The sequence below is a fragment of the Drosophila virilis genome, chromosome 4 (assembly GCF_030788295.1).
Source record: "Drosophila virilis strain 15010-1051.87 chromosome 4, Dvir_AGI_RSII-ME, whole genome shotgun sequence".
In the NCBI taxonomy this organism is placed as follows: Eukaryota; Metazoa; Arthropoda; class Insecta; order Diptera; family Drosophilidae; genus Drosophila; species Drosophila virilis.
In genome coordinates this window covers 24,324,821-24,343,631 of record NC_091546.1, presented here as the reverse complement: position 1 = coordinate 24,343,631, position 18,811 = coordinate 24,324,821, and the positions used below count along the sequence as shown (strand labels likewise).

The following is an 18,811-nucleotide window of genomic DNA, read 5'->3' as shown; positions in this document are numbered from 1 at the left end:
GAGCATTTCGCGTTATTAACACGTAGTAGGTGCTGCCATACCGCAAGGGGGTTGCCAGACCGCCATGTTGCTTGCCTGCTTTCGGTTTTCTTTCGGGTGGTTCTTGGCCGTGGCAACCGGTCCGCACAGTGCTGACACTGTGTAATAAGGAGTTTTCATGGCCTCTTGAACGTTTACGCTTACCAAGCGAGGACATTTTAATTGAGAGTGTTGCCAGAAGGACCACGTCGACGATGACGACAAGAAGGACGAATGCTTGCGGTACTTGGGCAGCTGCGCTTGCATTAAGTGCGGCTCGCTATGCTGCCCTCTCATCCCCATACTCCCATTCCCTCCTCTCTTTCTCTTCATCTAGTTACTCGCAGCTCTCATCTTAGTAACGGCTTGTTGACTTGATTCTGCCAGAGTTGTCCTGAACTGCTTGATTTTGGTTTCAGCGCAGGTGTTGATGGATGAAATGCTCGAATTGCCAGGGCAAAGTTCTAGCCACCTTTTTACTTTATTTTTCTTCTCAAGTAGCAGGGTTCTACATCTTCAGTTCAAAGTATTCAAGCTGACATCGCATAAGATTTAGTTGGCTAGAACTCCAAAATTATATTTATGAAACCTTCCGTCGTTAATCAACCGTAGGACAATTCTCGGTGTTGTCCTTCTACATAAGTTGATTATTGGCGACATTGATTCTCCTTTTCTGCTAGGGCGTCTTCAATTCTCTGTTCCGGCTAGACCAACCAGAAATTATCGCCCCTTATTACTATCTACGTGCACAACTGATTACGCTATGCACAATTCTTTTCGCGTGCTATGTAAAAATTATAATAGTTTGCATCACGTTTTCTCTACCGAACTGTCTCTACCCTTAATAAAATCGTTGCTTTCAGGATACCTTCGGGAAGTCGCTGACCATTCCCAGCTATGAGCAGGGGCATAGCTAGCCGGACAGGCTGAAAAATTTTCCCCCACCGTGTCGGTGATTTCCCAATACTTTTCTCTTTGTCCTATCCACTTAACACTCTTTATCTAACTTACATTGCTTTACTTTATTAACAATTTTCTTACTTTCTTTTTTCCTATTTATTGTATTTTCTTTATTAATTTAGCAAATTAAGATTATTTTTAATTTCACTTGAGATCCTTTTTTCCTACTTACAACCTTCTGCTTAGATGTAGGCTCTAATAGCGTCACTGACAAAATTAGCTGTGAAAAGGGGCACAGCTGGCCGGACTGGCAAATAAAACACCTCCATCGGTCGGTGATGCTATTTAGAAAATTGTATCCTTTAACTAGGCTTTTAGAATATACTTATATTGTACAACCTGTTGAATAATGAGGAAGACACTCGTTTTGTCGACCATTAATAAATAAATATAAAATATAAATTAAGTTGGTTTTTTAGTGTTGAGTCGGCCTCACGATAGTCTGCTATTTCTTGTTTCCCCAAAATAGAAAAAAAGTATTGGGAATAGACATGCCTCAAAACGTGCAGAGAGTTAGAGAATGCCAAAATAGATTTCATTAAATCTTTCCATTTGTAGTTTTTGATAATATTAAAAAGCTAAAATAGAGCGTTTTGATTAAATTTTAACCTATCGAGACGCCATTTAAGTTCTTTCTGCTTTGATTATATCAAAATTTCCCACCCCTTAACTCAATCAAAACTCAAGCGATTTTCATATGCTTTGAGTATTTATGCATTTTTTGGCATCTTATTCCGGCAACGTACATTTTACTCAAAATTCAGGGGAAAATGGTAGCCTCAAATATTCTATATAGGCACATGTCAATATTTCCGAAACCCATAACTCAATCAAAAAACGATATTCTTAGGGCTATCAAGCAATATACTAAAGATGTCCCTTGAACCAATTGTCATTAAATAGTTCCTTTTATTATTATCTAAATTGTGGTTCCTATATTTCCAATTCCTTGTGTGACCTCCATTGACCTTTATTCACATGCTTAAAGCTGACAAAATAATTTCAAATGAAATGCAAATGGCAAACGACAAACGACAAACAGCAAATTTAAATTTAATGTCTTCATCAGCACAAACAACAACAACACCCGCTCCACACACACACACGCACATCCAGTTGCCAGTCAGCGAAAGTGTTAATATATAAGGCTAAATAGTGTGATAAAAACGGGGTAAAGCAGCAGCAACAACAACAAGTCATTTAATTTATAAGCAATTGCCGTTTGGCTGGAATTTTCCCTTTCAGCCAGCGGCAAGGGAAAGCATCATTAATTTGCTCTAAGCGAGCGTTAGGGGGAGGGCCGGGCGGGGTGGTGCGTCGACAATTGCCAAAAATATTTACAGCCAAAACAGACGCAACCAACAACAACAACAACAACAACAACAACAACAACAGCAACAACAACAATCAACATCCTCATCAGCTTCAGCTTCAGTCTCTAAAGTTGTTCCCAGCGGAGCAAAAGAAGTCGAAATGAAATCAGCAGAAAATTCAATGAGCAGCAAGGAGAGTGCTATGGCATGAGGGGGAGGGGCTGCTGCGGTGCCCAGACGACGTTCTGGCAGCTGGCAGCACTATCGGTGGTTGATGACTGCAATTGATGGCAGTGGCAACGCCTGCCCCACATCCCGCACGCAACGCCCACATGGTTTGCCAGCGAAGGGGTTGTGATTGCTGTTGCTGTTGTTTGTTGTTGTTGCGTGTGTGAAAAATGTTATCAGCTGCTTAAGGGGGTTAGGGGGTTGCGGTGAGGGTGGCTCTGCACTCAGAGAAAAGATGCCAGTATAGAACATTTACTCTCAAAACGAAAAATTGGTTTGTTTCTTAGTTCTTTTTTTTTTTAAACTGAAAACTTGATTTCTGTTTTAAAAACATTTTTAATTTCAAAAATGTTTTTTCATTAAGAAAATTTTGCGTGTTTTTCAAGCATTCAAATTCCTTCTTTTTTTTAAATTAATTTTGTAACTTGTACAAATTAAATTAATTATTATTATTATTATTAATCAATTAAATTATGTTTGAATGCATACTTTGTTTAATTTACAAAAAGTAAAACAGCAGCTCATAATTAAGAACCAAGTTTATCGCTAAGTGTACTTATACGTTTTTTTTTTTTCGGTTTTGGATGGGTTTGTGCTGTGACGTGCAAATGCCAGAAAAATATTATGTGACATGATAAATATTGCACGCGGGGGGATTTTTGTGGGTTTAGTTGTTGCTGCCGTTGTCAACATCATTGCCGAAATAATATGACAGATTCATTTATGGCTACATGGCCTGACAGCCATGCTGCTCATCATGGTCATAATGATGATGATTTCTTGTTGTTGGCGACGATGATGTTGACGTGTTTGTGCTGTGGTTTCACATAGGCGTTCTAAGAAGCAGAAGACTGCGGTCGCACCGGGTGTTGTTTATGGTTTTGACATTTACAAACATTTATGCGTCAATTGCTGATGAAATAGAAATCAGACCTCAAACAGAAAGGGAGACAGAGATAGAGAGCCAACTACAATCCTTGTCATTTATACAGGTTTGCCCAGATCGTTTGCTTGATTCCAATGATCTAACTTGTCTCTAGCAAGTTGTATTTAAATATACATTTAATCATATCCATATAAAACCCATAAATGTAGCTCCTTTATTCGTTTTTCCAAGCTCAATTTCTCTGTTTAAATATCATTTGCGTTCTCATTGTTTTCTTATTCGATTGACTCATTATTTAAGGACTGAATTTAAAATATGTATATTATTACATTTTATTGACTTTCTATTAGATTTTAATTACATTTTTTTTCGTTTAATTTTTTTCTTTAATAATTTGATTAATAACAGAATTAAAGTTTTCTTAATTATTTTATTTAGTAGCTATATTTTAGCTATTTCTTATCTTATCTTGTTTTTATTGCACGATTACAATATATTTCTGTTCCCATTACCTATAACGATAATTATAATTCTTGTTGTGGCTAAACTAAATCTCAATTGAATTAAAATTGCCAGATTCAGCAAGAGTTTAATTTCTCGACCGCATACAGAAGGCAATGGCCTTTCCTTTTCACTGGAATACCATTTTGGCCAGTTAATTAATCATATTCCCAAATTTGAAAACAATATGCAATAAACAATTAGCAATCAGTCGACGTAACGAGCCAAGGTCAAATTTCGTTGGCCAAAAACAAAACTTACTAATTTCTATAGACGGCAGCCAACAAAATGGGGCAAAATGGTTTTTGTTGCTGTTGTTGTTGTGGGTGTTGGCAACAGCATGCGGGGCCGGTCTCTGCTTCTAACATCCACAAGTCATTGCCAATCAAATAATTAGAGTCTGGCAATGCTGGCCAAAAAGAGAGTTCTAGCCAAATACACATAGAGACAATGATGTGCCTGTCTATGTGTGTGTGAGTCTTACAAATAACGCGCAGAATCGCTCTTTTGTCGCTATATACTATATAAATATTTTATAGAGTATACACAAATGGCAGACAACAAAAGTTCAACGTAATACTACGCGCGCTCTCTGGCCAAAAACAAAAAATACGTGTATATAGAAAAAAGCAACAACAACAACAACCCGTACAAATTGTAAGGCAAAAACTTTTTTGCAACACTTTGGGGGCAAGTACTAGTCAATGACATTGAAGAGTTACCTCTCAACCCACAATAATACATATACATATATTTGTGTGCGTGTGTGTGTGTGTGTGTGTGTGACTGGGTATTAGAACTAGTTACACATAAGTGTTGCATTTGCCACACAAAATTTAAATAATTGACAATTTAAGTTTTTGTGTGTGGAATTTTCAAGGATTTTTCCGCATTTCAATGCTGAACTTGAAAGTCATTTAATTTATTTTGTTTCTAATTTTAAGTTAAACTGCAAGGGCAAATTAATTGTAGAGCAATTTTAAGAGCTTCAACTTAATTTATGCAACTTTTATTTTGTATAGTTAGTGAAATTTCCACTTATAGAAAAGTTGAAAATTTTAACATATTTATTTCAGCAAAAGTTTAAGAGGCTTAGCAGCATTGATGCTAATTAACTACAAATATAGGTATTTTATTAAAATGTTAAAGTCTAAAATAGACTACATTTAAAAACAGTAAAGATTGTTTGATAAAAGCTCGAAGAATAAAATTAATAAATTTTACAGTATATTTTATTAATTTTTTATAGAATTTTAATAAATATTTAGCTTGAAACTGGCTTTAGCGACTTTTTATAAACAAAAATTCTTTTTGAGCACCAAAAAGTATGCTATACAAAATTAAACGAAGAATTTTGGAATTGCAGTGATAAAAGATAGTTATGTCCTATGCCTGGAGTCATATTAGCTATTTTATAGTTTTACAAAGTATATAAATATTATTAAACACAAATTATTTCTAGACAATAAATAATAAAACTAGATGTGAATTAGTCATAAGCTATGTTCAGAATTTAAAATTATTTAAAAATAATTTAAAAAAACCTAAAAAGGCTTTTTAAATTTGATTAGGGTTAAAGTTGATGACATATCCAACCATAACTTTTTCACATATCTGACAAGTTGCATATTCATTTATAATTTTTATAAAAAAAAAACAGCTCATAACATTCTATGAATAATTAATCAATTAATTATAAATATTATTGGAATATTTCTGACGAGTTGTACTTAGAAAAAGTATAATTTTTATTTCCGGTTTGATATCAATTAATTTAGTTTGCTTTTATTAGGTATATCAAACTTAGACAAATGTTCTTGGCAGCAATTCTTGTAGCCGGCAGTATTAGGCCATGTAACGCCCTGGTACAAACACACACCCCATAAAAAGCCGCCACACCCACTCGAAGAAATCGACACATAACAAAAAATAAAAAGGAACAAAAATCAAACATTGCACGTGTCCCGTTTTTTATGATGTTGCTGCTCGCATGTCCTGGCCGGACACGTGAATAATTTTGCAGCAGGACCTTTGGTCACGCTGTGAATCAATCTTGCGGCACGGACCCGGACTCGGACACAGGAAATAAACAGATCTAGCCGAGTCCGAGACTAGTGTGTGTGTGTGTCAAGTCGCAGCTCGCAGCTGGATAAATACAATTTTGAGAGTTTTTATGACGCAGAAATAATTTGAATTGGTTATTTAAGCAAACCTGCCACGGAAATCATCTAACAGCTGTGGGTCCCTAAGCACCATTTTTTTTTATTTTTTTTTTTTTTTTTGGGCTTCTTTAAAGTCTGCTTTACAGGTTACACAAACAAAATGGAGCGCGGCAAAGCATTTTGCTGGGGGTTGTTTGGGGCCAGAGCCAGACGCAAACTATTAGCGTTTAGTGCGCATGTTTAAAGAAAAAACCTCATCGACTGCTCCCAGCGAAAGCCAAACAAAGAACAACAACAACAACAACAACAACAATAATAACAGCGTGTAGAGAAGAAGAAGAGCAAACAGCAACACTTAAAAGTGGTTGCAACCCTGCGTAAGGTTTGTTTGGTTTTTGTTTTTGTGTTTTTGCCGCGGCGTGTGCTTTTTTGCGCCATTTGTATTGGCATTTGCAGCGCGTGCTCCAATAAGAACAAAAGGAATTCTCATCTGTGTTTTTCCTTCTTTTTTTTCATTTTGTTGGCGCTGCCACTTCCGCCGTCGCAGAGACAGGCGACAGCCAAAGGTTATTGAATTGGCATCGCGTTTCGGTTTTGGCCGGGTTCAAAAGTTTAAAGAGCCTTACGGCTTTGTTATTTTTTTTTTTTTTTGATTATTGTTTGTGTGTGTGTTTTCTTTTTTACCAGCAATTTTGAGAACGGCAAATTTGTATTTTCCTGTTGGAGATTAAATATTGCCAATTTTTCCAGTTGATTTATTGGAGGCTTAGATTATTTGTTTTAGATTTATTGCAATTACAAAAAATGCATCACAAATTAAGCTTACATTAAAACATTTACTAATTAGAAAACAAATTTAACAATTTATCTGAATAAATTCGTTTATTTTCCATAGAAAATAGATTAATTACCAATATTTATTACATTTTCTAATATTCAACAAGGCTTTTTCGCCAATCCCAATCGAATGCAAGGCGCAGTTGTTTAACGTTCAACAAGAGGCGCGAAGTACAAAAACAATTACAAGCTGAGACAATAGGCTAAGTAGATACTACAAGTAGATCTTTTTAAAAGGAACTTATACTTCTTGTCAGCTTTACCCGGAACTATTCATGCAAGGCATAGTTAAGCAGCATTTAAGCGACAAAGGTGCTACGTCTCAGTTTAGTAGGGATAGGACTCGAGATCAACCTTGAAGATTTTATCCATTGTTAACTCATGAATAAATAAATAATATATCAAGCATAATTCTATTATTAAGAAGCAAGCAGTCCACAGACATTAGGCATAAACATTAACGAGAATTAAAGATATTCTCGGCGTGACAGATATGACTTAATAGTTCGATCCTTATATGATTTGGTGTACTTATGAGTTAGTTATGAGCCAAGTTGGATCAAGATATCATGATAAACAATCATAGAAAAAGCTAGAAATAAACTCGGCTGTCTATGTTTATCCAGAATATATATACTTTATGGGGTCAGAGACGTCTTCTCCAATGCGTTACAAATTTAATGACAAACTTATAATACCCTCTTATAATACTCTACAGAGGATATAAAAACATGTAATTTTCAGATATCGAAGTGTTTTGGAAAAAACATTTCTCTCAATTATGGATTGCCTAAAAAAAGTGAACAATTCATTTGTGTCGTTGTTTTAGTTAGATATTATAGATTGTTTCCGGCTCCTTCCAGATACGATGAAGCATATTAAGTGCTATCTACCATCAACTAGAGCAACATAAATAAACACCCAAACTATCCATAGCAAACCAACAACTGTCAATAGCTGTGCATTTTCTCATGGCAAATTATTGAAGATTAACAATCATTAAATTTATTACGCTGCGGTGGCAACAACAACAACAACACTGAGATTCTGAATCAACCCTCAGCGCAGGCCTAACGAACATCATTTGTATTTATGCATACGTTGGATAGAGGGGAGGGTAGGGTAGAGTAGGTGAGGGGAGGGGTGCCAGGGTGGAGCTGAGGGTCGATCTCTGTTGGTCAACGCGGCAATCTGTCATCTGGGCTTTAATTGCGGTTAATGCCAGGCAGCAGTGCGACATTCAAAATCGAATTAATCAAAAGGCAAATATCTGCAATCGCCAGCCAACATCGAGGACAATGGCACGTACGGGGGGCGCACTGCAAATGCGGGCAGAGACAACCAAAATAGTGGTAAATATTTTTAATTTTGTCCCAAAAAGCAGCCATAGAAATCTTGTACTTTATTTGTTGTCTAATTATGCGTAATTATCGGTGCGCTGCATTTGAACTTGACCTTCCGCCTGGGAATGGGTCAGGCACTGGGCATGGTTTCGGGCCTGAAACTCTGTTCTCATGCCATGGCATTTGAATATGCGGGTCTTTTTTCTGTTATTTTTATTTTCTTTTTCATTCCATTCATGCAATATTTATATATGCCTCCATTCATTAGGCATAATTTTCTATCTTTTTCCATATCCTTTTTTTTGCTATGGAAAATCGAATAGAAATTGACTTGAACAATTTTTATTGGATTTTATTTTTATTGTGTCACATAAATTTATTTATTTTATGATATTTTTATTTTATTTTTTTGCCTTGTGGGCATATTGATATTTGACAGTTATTGTGGCATGCGGAAACGCCCACTTTTTTGGGTTTTGTTTATGTGTTGTAATTTTGGATGGTATCTTTTTTTTTTGTCGTCTTCTGGTTTGTCAGGAATGTCATTAGGAAATTTTGGCAATAATATTAATGGGCGTTTCGTTTCTTTTTTTTTTTTTTATTACTGGTAATGACATTTGGAAAGTTATGAGAAAATCTTGTGTGCCCACATGTGGGTAGTCAGAGCACACAAAAAATGTTTGCCCGTCGATCTTTTATGCAGAAATAAGCTATTTAAAAAACAAGCAACAATAAGATTTCAATATATGAGTAATAAATAAATATATATATTTTTTTAAATAATCATCATAATAAATTGTGAAGTCCGTCGAAAAAATTCTTATAATAATTTACAGAAAAAAGTTGCCTTTTATTTTAGTCTTAGAGGAAAGGCTTAAATTAATATATTTTTTGGTAAATTTAATCAAACGCTTGGAATAAAGTGTTATAGATTGAGATTATTTTAAATTTTATTTTAAATTATTTAAAACTTTTTGTTGTGCTTGTTCAATATATTAAAAATATAAATATAAATTCTGAAAAATGAGCGCTCATTAATTTATTGCACGCCTTTGGATTCAAACCAACTGAAGTCTATTCAATTCCACAATGGCATTACTATTTATCCTGTGCTTGAAAGAGAACAACTTTCTAGATTTGTTTAGATTTTTATCAGAGTGTGCCCAACTGTTTTCGAGAAACTTGGCAAAACATTCATTACAACAAATTACAATACGAAACAACTGGCCATAAAAATGAACGGCCAAAGGAAACCCAACCACAGGCAGCAGTTAAATGATGCTACTTAGGCGATAAGCACGACCTCCAGCAGCGGCGACAGCAACAAAAAAAAAAAAAAACAAAATAAAAGAAGACGAGCAGGGCAGACCTCTACACATTCATCCCTAGGCGCGTCCTTTTGGTTTGTATGTTTGTGTCCAAAACAATTTCCTTCCTTAATCACATGGTAACTGGGACTAACGAAAATTGCATTTATCTGACCAGAAGCAAAACAAATCGGCCCGAGCGAAAACATGAGCCCATGAACAACGCTTCTAATTGTAAAAGATAAAAAACAGTAACAGCAACAACAATAAGAAGGGCACAAAAATCCAAACTTGCGCTGGTCGACAACTCTAGTTAATGTGTTTTTTATGTATACCCTTGCAAAGGGTATTATAATTTTGTTACCAAGTACGTGACATGCAGGACATTGCAGCTCATATTCACATGTCAGATGTGAATGAAGTATTAAAAATGTATAAAAACTCTATTTATAACTCTTAATATATCTCCAAATCAGAAAGATGGCATAGCGATAAATTCTCCAAAATGCTTTCACTTCTAGATATGTCATAATATCTTTATAAATTTCTGTTAGACTTCACGCTTTTCCATTCATCACCAATTGACATTAAAGGAAAATAAAAGGACAATCAATAAGCGATATTTATAAATATATTGAATGGTTATTAAAAGAAAAAGATTCTTATGCAGCTTAGCTGTATGTTTAAAGAAACATAAGGTTAAAAATTAGAAAGGGTATCTACGCTTCGGCAACTAGAAGTTAAGTGTAGCATGAACTTTTTTTTGGGTAAAAAAACCGAAAAAAAAGAAACTCGGCGAAGATAAATGACGGGCGAACAACTGTTATGGGGTCAGCGGGCTGCTGCTGAGGTTGTGCATTGTGACTTGTGGTTGTGTGTGTGTGTGTGTATAGAGAGAGAGAGAGAGAGAGAGAGAGAGAGAGAGTGAGGGAGAGCGGAACATTTGCCAGCAACTGTAGCATACTTTGAAGTGTCTTTCAGAACGTGGTATGTATGCCAACAGCTTGTCGAGTGGTTTCTCGTTTTTTTTGAGCAAAGTATTTGGACTATCGATGTCGCCATAAGTTGTGCAGCTCTTCAGACCAACCCCACCCCCGACTCAGCTGGCCTCCTGTCCATGCCTGACCAAGTGCAAAATGTCAAGTTTTTGCGCGCACACACGCACACCCCCACACACGTCTTTCTCTATATTGTGTGTGTGTGTGTGTGTGTTTTTGCTCTGGCCCGTGTGTGCAACAACTCTTTGATGTATGTAAATTTTGTAGCTTATCTGTATCAGTGCCCATGTTTTGTGCCTTTAATCGAAAATGCAACCCTCACGCACGTTAAGCCGCCTGTAAATATGCTGCCAAATCCGCTTTGCCCACTGCCAGCCCAGTTGGAGGGCCGCACAGCCAGTCGGAGGAGCAGTTGTAAATCGTTAGATTTAAAGTTGATTATTTCTGTATTTTATGGCCAAGCTGCCTGCCTGCCTGACTGCCTGACTGGCTGGCTGGATGGGCTGTTCATTTAATCTGCGATCTGGTAACAGGTTGCCCAACTGCTGTTGTTTTAAGCTTCAGTACAAACAACAATCATTTATAGAGCCGGCGTTTGGTTGGGGGCGTCTTCTCACGTACTTTTCGCTTTGTACGTAAGCGCGCTGGGTGGTGGATAAAGCAGAGATATTTCTTAATATAAAAAGCTGCAAATATTGAATTCGGATTTTGAACAGGTTTCTTATTAGAAACTACGCGAACCCTCTAAAACTTGTAGATCTTCGAATTATACTATATTTATAACAAAATTAGCACTATGCAACATTTATTATTTTTTCGTTTTTTTTTTTAACCAAGAATAGATCTGCAGTAATAGCCAGAGCATGTCAGTTGGAGTATATAGAAACTTCCTCGGATAAACATATTTTTAAAAACAGGTTTTAAAGTTTAAAAAACGCTTTTAAGAGGAGATCATTTGTTAACATTCATTAAAATATTCAAAGCTATTTTTTTTTAATATTACTGCCAAATATTGAGATATCTTCATTTTGTTTTGAATAGTTTCAGTTTATGTCTACATTTCCAAATAATTTCAAGACATATTTGAAGTTCCATAAATAAAATAACAAATAAATTACAATTTTCGAAAATTGCTGCAATATTTGTCCATAAAAACAAAAACAGTTTAAGAAAGTTTTAAGCTTGTAATTTTTGGCAAACATTAATGCCACAGTGCACAGGTATTCCTGCTTTATTTTTAAATTTACCAATGATATATAATGTGCACAACATTTTGAATTGCCAATTATGCATTCAGGAAGCTCGTTAACACCCCATTAAAAAAACGCACCACTCTCTTTGGCCGGAGTGTAAAAATTGGAATCATAAAACCGACTAATTGGGCATATGGATTTGTGGTTGCTTGGCTCATCAACAACAGGTTGCCAGGAACGACAACAAGCTGAAGCGAGCTTCAGATTAACGCATCGCTGCACTGTCAAGTTCCGAATACAATCAATTTATGTGCACAATATAATATATATATATATATATATATATATATATATATATATATATATATATATATATATATATTTATATATATGTGGGGTCTAGGTGAGCGCGATGGCAGCCTTGATTTGCCTTGGTGGTTGCAAAAAAAAAAAAAAATAATAATAATAATAATTATATCATCCAGTAGGGTAAAGATTTCTATCGCAATATGCAAACTACATGCAAGTGGGTGGATTGGGCGGCGTCCAGCTCCATCGCACCACTCCATAATAATGTGAAAAGCGAACCCTGGTGACATTTTTGTGGTTAAGCAATTTACCCTTCAGCCTGGCGGGTGCATAATTTATAATTGTCAAAGGAATTGCCCGGGAACACTGTGCACCACTGATTTATGGAATTTCATAAATTTTCACTGATTTTAATCGTTTGTAATTATGTGCGAGCGCAGATAGCGAGATAGCGTAAGAGGGCTGCCATAAAAAAAAAATAATAATAATAATAATAATATTGCCTGTGCAATTTTAAGCGGATTTTCAATTAAATTTAAGACAAAACGCAGCACAGGTAATGTCCAGTCCGTGTTGAGTCCTTTATTTGATTGGATTCCCTACACATCCCGTTGCCAACATCATGAATTCTTGCCTTATTTTATTTCATTATGCCTGTATATTTCAACATGCTCGATTCTTTGCCAGCCTGGACACAATTTTTATTGAGCATCTCTGTCCAGGGTATGTTATTTTTTTTTTTGTAAGGCTAAGACCTGGCCAGAAACAGAGCAGAACAGGATAAAAAAAAAACAGCAGCAGCCACAGATTGATTTTATTATTACGTTTTATTTCCTTGGAGACAAACTGCCCGCCCACAGGACGCAGTTTTTTTTGTTGTTGTCTAACTTCAAAGAACTTTTGGCCGCTCAAGTGTCCTTGTGCTGTCTGTGTGTGTGAGCGTGTGTGTGTGTGTGAGCGTGTGTGTATTGGTTGCTTCATGCGGTCGCCGGCTTATGCGACAAATTTTTCAATTTATGTTGCGTTGCGTTTTATAGTAGGGCTTCAGCTTCCAATTTTTTTTTTTTTTTTTTGCTTGTCGGCCTCAATTTGATGGCCCAAAACTTGAGGTACGAAGTAGTCGGCACTTTTGCGGCTGCCGCCGTCCGAGGTTGGAGGTGCTAGCACTGTGCTAGATTGCGGGAAATTGTGTCGAGTGCTTTACGACCCACAACATGTTGTCCAACATGCGGTTTATTAAAAACGAACTTTGCCAGCCTCTTTTTATCCTATTTAAATTCTCTTATATTTTTTTTTTTTAATAATCAATTATCCATGAAATAGTTTTGGCAACATCTAACTAGCAAAATAATTACCAATTTTTTAAATTATATTGAAATGTCAAATATATATTATAATAATCATAAATATATATACATAATGTATATGTCTGAGGGTACAATTTTTAATGTTGCCAGATTGATTACGAGGCCAAACCCTGAACAAACAGCCAACTTTGTGCAAATCTGATAGGAATCGACCAAGTTATGCTATATATAGTATATAGTATAATCATTATATTGTGTTTGGTATAATTGAGAGTTTCATATTTACATGAATTTGCACCAAAAATAATGTTGTCAAATTTAGAAATTGGTTAAGAAGCCAAAATATGAAAAAAGTCTCAAACCTCATTAAAATCGGATGAGATTTATTGTCTCAAATGATTTTTCATACAGATCCTTGGAAATGAATTTCAGCACGAAACGTCAGCCACTTAATCTTTGACCCCCATTTCCACCTTCAATCAATTTAAACGAAGATCAGTTTGTGGATGTTAAACAAAAAAGGTGACAAGATTTCAGTTTCCCAGCGCCAACGGTATGGATTGTACTTTGATCAGCATTAAATCAGTCAGGACAAACCATTTTATACATTGAGATTGTTGAAGTTGCTTTTTAATAGTTTAGCCTTGATTTGTTACTCAAAATGAAAAATTTACAGATAAGTGCAAAAAATCGAATTTTATAAAGAAGCTATCAATTCGAGCTGCAATTAAAGATAGAAAACAATATTAATATCGACTTGTTTAACATGTCTGACGACCGTTGTCTATTCTGCATTAGCGCGAGAAGCTTTGTGAAGACCACCCTGCATGTTGACTTATATTTGGTAATGTTTGCCATACCGCAATGGATGCTGTTGGCGATGTACGCGGCGAAAGATCATCTGCTCCATACGCTAATCTGCTTCATTGGAACGTTCATGTTGCTGAGTGCGATACAGAAGAGCAGTGCGCTCAAGTATAATTGGCCCTGGAACTGGCTGGCCATTGGCTGCTGCTATGAGCTGGTGACCCTCGGGCTGGGCACATTGCTGATGAACACGGATTTCCAGCAGACGATGATGTTAGTCGCCGTGGCTCTATTGATATGCGGTTTTGTCTTGGTGCTATGCTTTTTCATAGTTAATGGCTACCATTTTCCCAATCCCTATGGGCTGGCTGGCCTGGCCATTTTGGGCTTCATTCAGGTGACCGTGATTATGACCGTGAACACCGTATTTTATTGGCAGCACTGGACGGATCTGGCGATGTTGGTGTTGTTGATAAGTGTACTGACCATGATGGTATCCCTGGTGCTGATCTCTTTTCATAACCACGAGATACTTATCCAAGACGATGCGTTGCTTGTGGCTTTTGTGCTCTATGTGAACTATGTGCTGGTATTGATGGCCTGCTTCATATGCTACCAACGCGTCGACAATAACTTTGCCAGCAGATCCAAATCCGGCCGAAAGGCCGCCGTCGCCTCACCTTCTGCCTGACGTGCTGGCATGCAAGGCTGTGGCTCAATAACGCATCGAAGGCGCCCACAGATTGCCTCTACATATATATAATTTATATATATATATATATTTGCTTGTATTCGCATATGGCACAAATGATTCATCCGCCTGTTGTTGCGCTCATCGTACCGTTCGAGCTGCTGCTGCCGCCTGCTCCCTTTCCAGGCCTCATCAGCCTCAATCACGTCGCATTCTCAGCGGGTTCTGCATCCGTTCGAGCTGAATCATTTGCGCTGCAGCTGGGCTTCGTACGTGACATTCGTTTTGATCTCAAAGCGAATTCTTTCAAATATTTTAGACTATTCGCATGCGTTGTACTCAAAGCACAAATTAAAGTTTTCTTATTTTTCTACATATATTTACAATTTAGTTATAGTCCATATTACATACGAATCACCAACTGCAATTTGTAAAAATGTTTGTTGTGATTGACCGACTGACTGACTGGCTGATTGATCAATGATCAGTGCATAGCTCAAGTTTTAAAATCTAAAACTAAGTTAAACTTTTTGGTAGTTTTTTTTTTTTGAGGGAATGATAGGTTGGTTTTTAGAAAATATTGCACTCAAGTTCTGGTAAGAAGTTAGGATCTTAAAACGTTCGATATTTAGTTGTGTACTTCCGCGTATGTTTACACCCTTGTAGAGGGTATTAAAAATTTGTTATGAAATGTGCAAAGCATAGAGGGAGACATCTGCCCTATAATCTATGTGCATAAACTTGATCAGAATCAAGAGCCGAGTCCTTGTAGACATGTCTGACTGTTTTTTTTTTTTTTTTCATACAAACTAATCTCTGTTTTATTTGTTATTGATAAATAGTTTTAGTTTTAGACTTGCTTAAAAAATCAACTTTTTTTTGCATTTACTTTTGCATCGTCTTAGAATAAATTTGAAACAATTGCAGAAACTTATTAAATATGACTATGGAAAATGGAGACAGTCTTGAAATTAAATGATAATTGGTGATAAATATTTGTATATGGATTTTATTGAAAATTGCTTAAAAGAAAGTTTTCCTTTTGCCTTAGACTTATTTCGAATTGAATTGGGTTGAGTAATAAAAAGAAGAGGCACTTAAATATGGCCGTTGGTCACATTGGTCAGCCATAAATTAAACTAGAAAAATATTTGGGCGTTAAATAAATGTCAATGAGAGCGTGCAGGATATGAATGGGGCGGCGGCAAATGCACAACATTTGTGGGAGTGAGGCGGCAATTGAAATTGTCAATGTTGTTGCTGCTGTTATTGTTGTTATTGTTGTTGTTGTTGGGTCACAACGGATGCAATTCCTACAAAATGATAATTTATGATAATGATGCTTCCGGTTCATGCAGCAGCACAGAACACAAAACTGGACGCCATGCAGCATAAAAATCAGGCGAGCACGAAAAATTTGCCAAGTTGCGTACGAATTTTTGGCTTGCATTGGTTGGGGGCGGAGGTTATTGTTGGGGGCCTGGTCTCGCATATTTATTGATAATTTCCGTAATTTCAGCGACAAAGCAAAAACGGAAGTTATGCCATTTGCTGCACGCCTGCGAAAAGGACAACAGACAACGCCGCGGACACGGACAATAGTTGCCGAGCAGGCGAACGGGGCGGGGCATGCTACGGATCGGGGCGGCTGGTTAGAGGTTTTTTCGTAGGCCATTCTGAATGGCGGCCCATATCAAAGTGCCTATCGATTGCGTCGATTTGCCTTGTTATTGTCTATAAACGTCGCGTCGTCTGTGCAATTGTTTTGACTGCGTCTAGTATTTATGGGTTACGCTCGAGCAACAACAACAGCAACAGCAACAACAATAACAATAACAATGGCAACAACAATAACAATAGAATCTGGCCTATTGTTGTGATTATCATAAACATTAACAACAAAAGGATGGCGCTGCCAGTGTCAGTTCAGACTCTCGAGCCTGAGAGTCTCTATTTGCGCATTCAAATGACCTTGAAAATTAGTTCCTGCTTTCTGGATGTACGTGTGTGTGTGTGTGTCGCACATAAATCTTTGGCACACGCCCACTCGCTAAAGCTGGACAAAAATAATTACGCATCATTATTATTGTTTATTTATCTTTTATTGCATATTAATTGCTTGGCTGCATTTCAAGGCGTGCTGTTAAATAAATGCAATTTATTTAAATGTTAACCATATGGGCCGCACTCTGGGCATATGGCGCGGATCTCGTAGTGCTTCCGTTTTCGGTAATGCAGGAACCAACATTAAGGCCAAATAGTGTGGACCATAATCAGTCAGCATTTGTGGCCATTTATATTCGCATAAATTATTGCATATAGAATTTTGCGAAAATTTCAAGGCTTATTAACACATAATTTAAATTTTGTAACCGCATTAAATTGAAACGAGATTTTTTTTTTATAGATTTGGAGCTCTTTAAAACGAAAAGGATTGCAAACACATTTTAGAAATGTGAAGCATATTTTTGCCGTCCATTTTGCAGGGCTCGTCTTGATTTTTTGTGAAGTAAGAAAGTTTTCAATATATTTGTACAAAAAATATGAAAGCCTTGTACAGTAAATATTTAGCTTAAGAATTCGGGAAAAGTAAGATATGTACAGTGCATAGAGTTATAGACTTTCTAGTTAATCAATTTATGAAATTGAAGCATTTATTTTGTTCTCAAACATCTGCAAATTATAAACATAACTATTCTGTGATTTTAATATTTCTTTGCCTATATTAAATGTTTAACAACATTTTTTTGAATACATTTTTTTGTGTTAGGCTTTGCATTTTTGTGTTTGCGATCATCTTCAAAATAAAGTCCTTGCCCGCCAGTCTATAAAATATGTTAATAAATAAATATATGAAGTTCAGCATTTAACTGTATCATTTTCGTGTGTTATACATATTTTCAAAAATATAAATATTATTAAATTCACCAATTGTAGGTACACATCGCCTGCCACATCGAATGCCGCTTAAAATTGAACTTTCAAAAAATTCTACCCAACTTGAGGCAGAGGAGGAGTTTTAGAGGATTGTTGAGTTGCATTGAGGCTAAGCTACTCATTTGCAAGAATTTAAAGTGCACTTTGCGCAGTTGCATGTGATTCTGAAAATACTTTGGCTTATCTGCGAGCTGCCACAACTGCAGCAATCCGGGATCCGGGTGTTGCAAGCAAAATGGCGCAGCAAATGGAGCCAAAGTTATGGTTGTGTGCGGCAAATGCACACTCACACACACACACACACACACACACACACACACACACAGACATGCACACAGGAGTTCGACTTCCGCCGTGCTGCGGCAGGGCTTCAACTTATTTGCGCCGCGCGAAACTTTAGCTTGGATAATACGAGCCCAAAAAACGGGAGTGTTTGCCATAAAGTTATGCACCAGCCAAACAACAATAAAATAATATAATATTATCTTTTTTTTCTCTTCTTTTTTTTTGCGAAGCCCCGAAATCGCAAAGCCCGTAAACTTTGAAGAAATATCGAAAGTTTTCAAAGCTGAGAACTGCGAGTTTCCTAGCCGAGAACTGCGAACTGCGAGATGAGCGCGCGCGAGAGACACACAAAGGCTACAAAACTTATAACGAGAAAACTTTGGCACTTGGTAAATGCGCGATAAAGAAACAAACAAAACAGAACAGAACAGAGCAGAGCCAAACAGAACTGAGAAGAGCAGCGCAGGCAAACTACAAGTTGAAGATGTGGGCATGTTGATAGAAGTTTGCGCAAAAAAAAAAAGGGAACCGAAATGGGGAAACAAAAAGAGAGTTAAACGCGCCAATGGCAAACAAGTACAGGTAATACTCAATATAACGAAATTGAAATGCACTGCTTTTCACATGAAAATGATAAAAAACAAATATAGACACATTTTTCTTCATATTAAATTATAATCTGTAGCTGAAGGCTTCAATAAAAATGCCTTATCCAAAAAAGCAAAAGTT

General features: G+C 36.6%; 1 protein-coding gene and 1 long non-coding RNA gene across 3 annotated transcripts in view; both read left to right on the top strand.

Moving 5' to 3' along the window:
• Positions 1-18,811, top strand: part of LOC138911274 (uncharacterized) — a 33,748-nt gene that overhangs the window by 14,233 nt on the left and 704 nt on the right. For both annotated transcript variants that reach the window (XR_011416746.1, XR_011416745.1), the window contains exon 2: positions 18,313-18,664. This is a non-coding gene — a long non-coding RNA (uncharacterized lncRNA). The remainder of the gene's footprint in view (positions 1-18,312; positions 18,665-18,811) is intronic.
• On the top strand, positions 13,995-15,239 carry LOC6633949 (uncharacterized). Its single transcript, XM_002057800.4, has one exon. The coding sequence runs from the start codon at positions 14,129-14,131 to the stop codon at positions 14,858-14,860; it is 732 nt and encodes a 243-aa protein (XP_002057836.1). The 5' UTR covers positions 13,995-14,128; the 3' UTR covers positions 14,861-15,239.